The 4019-nt window shown below is 58.0% G+C and overlaps 1 protein-coding gene across 3 annotated transcripts in view; it reads left to right on the top strand.

The window, feature by feature from the left end:
- The first annotated feature begins 1397 nt into the window (after positions 1-1397).
- The window catches only part of zbtb25 (zinc finger and BTB domain containing 25), a 5323-nt gene continuing 2701 nt past the window's right edge, over positions 1398-4019 (top strand). The window contains exons 1-2 of one of the 3 annotated variants that reach the window (XM_072461733.1): positions 1398-1517; positions 2869-3048. In XM_072461733.1, the coding sequence (XP_072317834.1) occupies positions 2876-3048 (173 nt within the window). In that variant the 5' untranslated portion in view covers positions 1398-1517; positions 2869-2875. Of the gene's footprint in view, positions 1529-2868; positions 3049-4019 lie in introns of all 3 variants that reach the window. The other 2 variants (XM_072461734.1, XM_072461735.1) reach the window with 2 other exon arrangements.

Genomic DNA, 4019 nt, shown 5'->3' with positions numbered 1-4019 from the left:
AGGACTAAACCAGGACTACATTAGGACTAAACTAGGACTAAACCAGGACTAAAACAGGACTAAACCAGGACTACATGAGGACTAAACTAGGACTAAACCAGGACTAAACCAGGACTAAACCAGGACTAAACCAGGTCTAAACCAGGACTAAACCAGGACTAAACCAGGTCTAAACCAGGTCTAAACCAGGACTAAACCAGGACTATACCAGGTCTAAACCAGGTCCAAACCAGGTCTAAACCAGGTCTAAACCAGGTCTAAACCAGGACTAAACCAGGACTAAACCAGGACTAAACCAGGACTAAACCAGGTCTAAACCAGGTCTAAACCAGGACTAAACCAGGTCTAAACCAGGACTAAACCAGGACTAAACCAGGACTACATTAGGACTAAACTAGGACCAAACTAGGACTAAACCAGGTCTAAATCAGGTCTAAACCAGGACTACATGAGGACTAAACTAGGACTAAACTAGGATTAAACCAGGACTAAACCAGGACTAAACTAGGTCTAAACCAGGTCTAAACCAGGACTAAACCAGGACTAAACCAGGTCTAAACCAGGTCTAAACCAGGTCTAAACCAGGACTAAACCAGGACTAAACCAGGTCTAAACCAGGTCTAAACCAGGACTAAACCAGGACTAAACCAGGACTAAACCAGGTCTAAACCAGGACTACATTAGGACTAAACTAGGACTAAACCAGGACTAAACCAGGACTAAACCAGGACTAAACCAGGTCTAAACCAGGACTAAACCAGGACTAAACCAGGACTAAACCAGGTCTAAACCAGGTCTAAACCAGGACTAAACCAGGACTAAACCAGGTCTAAACCAGGTCTAAACCAGGACCAAACCAGGACTAAACCAGGTCTAAACCAGGTCTAAACCAGGACTAACCCAGGACTAAACCAGGTCTAAACCAGGACTAAACCAGGACTAAACCAGGTCTAAACCAGGTCTAAACCAGGTCTAAACCAGGACTAAACCAGGACTAAACCAGGTCTAAACCAGGTCTAAACCAGGTCTAAACCAGGTCTAAACCAGGACTAAACCAGGTCTAAACCAGGTCTAAACCAGGTCTAAACCAGGACTAAACCAGGACCAAACCAGGTCTAAACCAGGACTAAACCAGGTCTAAACCAGGACTAAACCAGGACAAAAAAAGGACTACATTAGGACTAAACACAGAGATAATGCTTTGTGTTTCAGTTATTTTATCTCTTATCGTCTCACGACACGTGATAAAAGGTTTTGTATTGTAAATGTTCAATAAAAGAGAGACGAACTGCGCATGTGCGGCCCCGATCACGTGCTCTGTGTGAAAGTGGGACGGACGGAATTGATCCTGGATCGATGAACTCTCTCGACTGCTCACGTGACCCTCTCTCTGTAGTCTCGCGGGACTTCCTCTGGTCTCTGTTGTAGTATCGTGTTCTCGCGAGTGTTGAGTCTGATCTACGCCGCGTCCGTTTCCACGGCAGGTCCGCGTCAGGTCCGCGTCAGGTCCGCGTCAGGTCCGTCTAAGGTCAGTCCCGCTACTGGTCCAGGTCTAGTCCAGGTCGAGTCCAGGTCTAGTCCAGGTCTAGTCCAGGTCTAGTCCAGGTCGAGTCCAGGTCTAGTCCAGGTCTAGTCCAGGTCTAGTCCAGGTCTAGTCCAGGTCTAGTCCAGGTCGAGTCCAGTCCGCGCTTGCACGTAGCGGTGAGTGCGTGCGCGCGCATGTGGGAGACCTGCTCCTGCACTAGCCCGGGACAGACCCGGGTCTGTCCCGGGTCTGGTCCAGGGTCTGTCCCGGGTCTGTCCCGGGTCTGGTCCAGGGTCTGTCCCGGGTCTGTCCCGGGTCTGGTCCAGGGTCTGTCCCGGGTCTGTCCCGGGTCTGGTCCAGGGTCTGTCCCGGGTCTGTCCCGGGTCTGGTCCAGGGTCTGTCCCGGGTCTGTCCCGGGTCTGGTCCAGGGTCTGTCCCGGGTCTGTCCCGGGTCTGGTCCAGGGTCTGTCCCGGGTCTCGCGGCTTCTGTTGTCCTGTTGAAGATGCGGCGCGCGGCCTATGCACGCGCGCGTGTGGAGGAGTGGGCGGGGCCTGTCTCTGTGACGTGTCACCATGGAAACCCAGGTCTAGACCAGGACTAAACCACGTTTGATTTCATAAATATAATAGCGCTCGTCATGGTAACGAGGAGCTCCAGCTCCATGTGATGGAGGAGCACGCTCACAGTCTGCTCCTCCTGCTCCTCCTGCTCCTCCTGCTCCTCCTGCTCCTCCTGCTGCTCCTCCTGCTCCTCCTGCTCCTGCTGCTCCTCCTGCTCCTGCTGCTCCTCCTGCTCCTCCTGCTCCTGCTGCTCCTCCTGCTCCTCCTGCTCCTGCTGCTCCTCTGCTCCTGCTGCTCCTGCTGCTCCACCTGCTCCTCCTGCTGCTCCTGCTGCTCCTCCTGCTCCTCCTGCTCCTCCTGCTCCTCCTGCTCTTGCTGCTCCTGCTGCTCCTCCTGCTCCTCCTGCTCCTGCTGCTCCTCCTGCTCCTGCTGCTCCTCCTGCTCCTCCTGCTCCTGCTGCTCCTCCTGCTCCTCCTGCTCCTCCTGTGTTTCTCCTGTAGGACAGAGATGGAGGTGCACGCTCACAGTCTGCTCCTCCTGTGTTTCTCCTGTAGGACAGAGATGGAGGTGCACGCTCAGTCTTCTCCTGCTCCTCTGCTCCTGCTGCTCCTCCTGCTCCTCCTGCTCTTGCTGCTCCTGCTCCTCCTCCTGCTCCTCCTGTGTTTCTCCTGTAGGACAGAGATGGAGGTGCACGCTCACAGTCTGCTCCTCCTGTGTTTCTCCTGTAGGACAGAGATGGAGGTGCACGCTCACAGTCTGCTCCTCCTGTGTTTCTCCTGTAGGACAGAGATGGAGGTGCACGCTCACAGTCTGCTCCTCCTGCAGCAGCTCAATGTCCAGAGGGAGTTCGGGTTCCTCTGCGATTGCACCGTCGCCATCGGAAACGTCTTCTTCAAAGCTCATCGTGCTGTTCTCGCCGCTTTCTCCAACTACTTCAAGATGATCTTCATCCACCAGTCCAGGTACTCCTCCTGACCCCGCTCTGACCCCGCTCTGACCCCGCTCTGACCCCGCTCTGACCCCGCTCTGACCCCGCTCTGACCCCGCTCTGACCCCGCTCTGACCCTGGTCTGAGCCCGCTCTGACCCCGCTCTGACCCTGCTCTGACCCCGGTCTGACCCCGCTCCGACCCCGCTCTGACCCCGCTCTGACCCCGGTCTGACCCCGCTCTGACCCTGCTCTGACCCTGCTCTGACCCCGCTCTGACCCCGCTCCGACCCCGCTCTGACCCCGCTCTGACCCTGCTCTGACCCTGGTCTGAGCCCGCTCTGACCCCGCTCCGACCCCGCTCTGACCCTGCTCTGACCCCGGTCTGACCCCGCTCTGACCCCGCTCCGACCCCGCTCTGACCCCGGTCTGACCCCGCTCTGACCCTGCTCTGACCCCGCTCTGACCCTGGTCTGAGCCCGCTCTGACCCCGCTCTGACCCCGCTCCGACCCCGCTCTGACCCCGCTCTGACCTTGCTCTGACCCCGCTCTGACCCCGGTCTGACCCCGCTCTGACCCCGCTCCGACCCCGCTCTGACCCCGCTCTGACCCCGCTCTGACCCCGCTCTGACCCTGGTCTGAGCCCGCTCTGAGCCCGCTCTGACCCCGCTCCGACCCCGCTCTGACCCTGCTCTGACCCCGGTCTGACCCCGCTCTGACCCTGGTCTGAGCCCGCTCTGACCCCGCTCCGACCCCGCTCTGACCCCGGTCTGACCCCGCTCTGACCCTGCTCTGACCCTGCTCTGACCCCGCTCTGACCCCGCTCCGACCCCGCTCCGACCCCGCTCTGACCCCGCTCTGACCCTGCTCTGACCCTGGTCTGAGCCCGCTCTGACCCCGCTCCGACCCCGCTCTGACCCTGCTCTGACCCCGGTCTGACCCCGCTCTGACCCTGGTCTGAGCCCGCTCTGACCCCGCTCTGACCCTGCTCTGACCCCGGTCTGAC

The sequence above is a fragment of the Eucyclogobius newberryi genome, unplaced genomic scaffold (assembly GCF_026437365.1).
Source record: "Eucyclogobius newberryi isolate DKJ021-1_F unplaced genomic scaffold, fEucNew1.0.hap1 SCAF_308, whole genome shotgun sequence".
Classification (NCBI taxonomy): domain Eukaryota; kingdom Metazoa; phylum Chordata; class Actinopteri; order Gobiiformes; family Gobiidae; genus Eucyclogobius; species Eucyclogobius newberryi.
The sequence above is the reverse complement of the archived record's forward strand: the minus strand, read 5'-3'. Positions and strand labels throughout refer to the sequence as shown.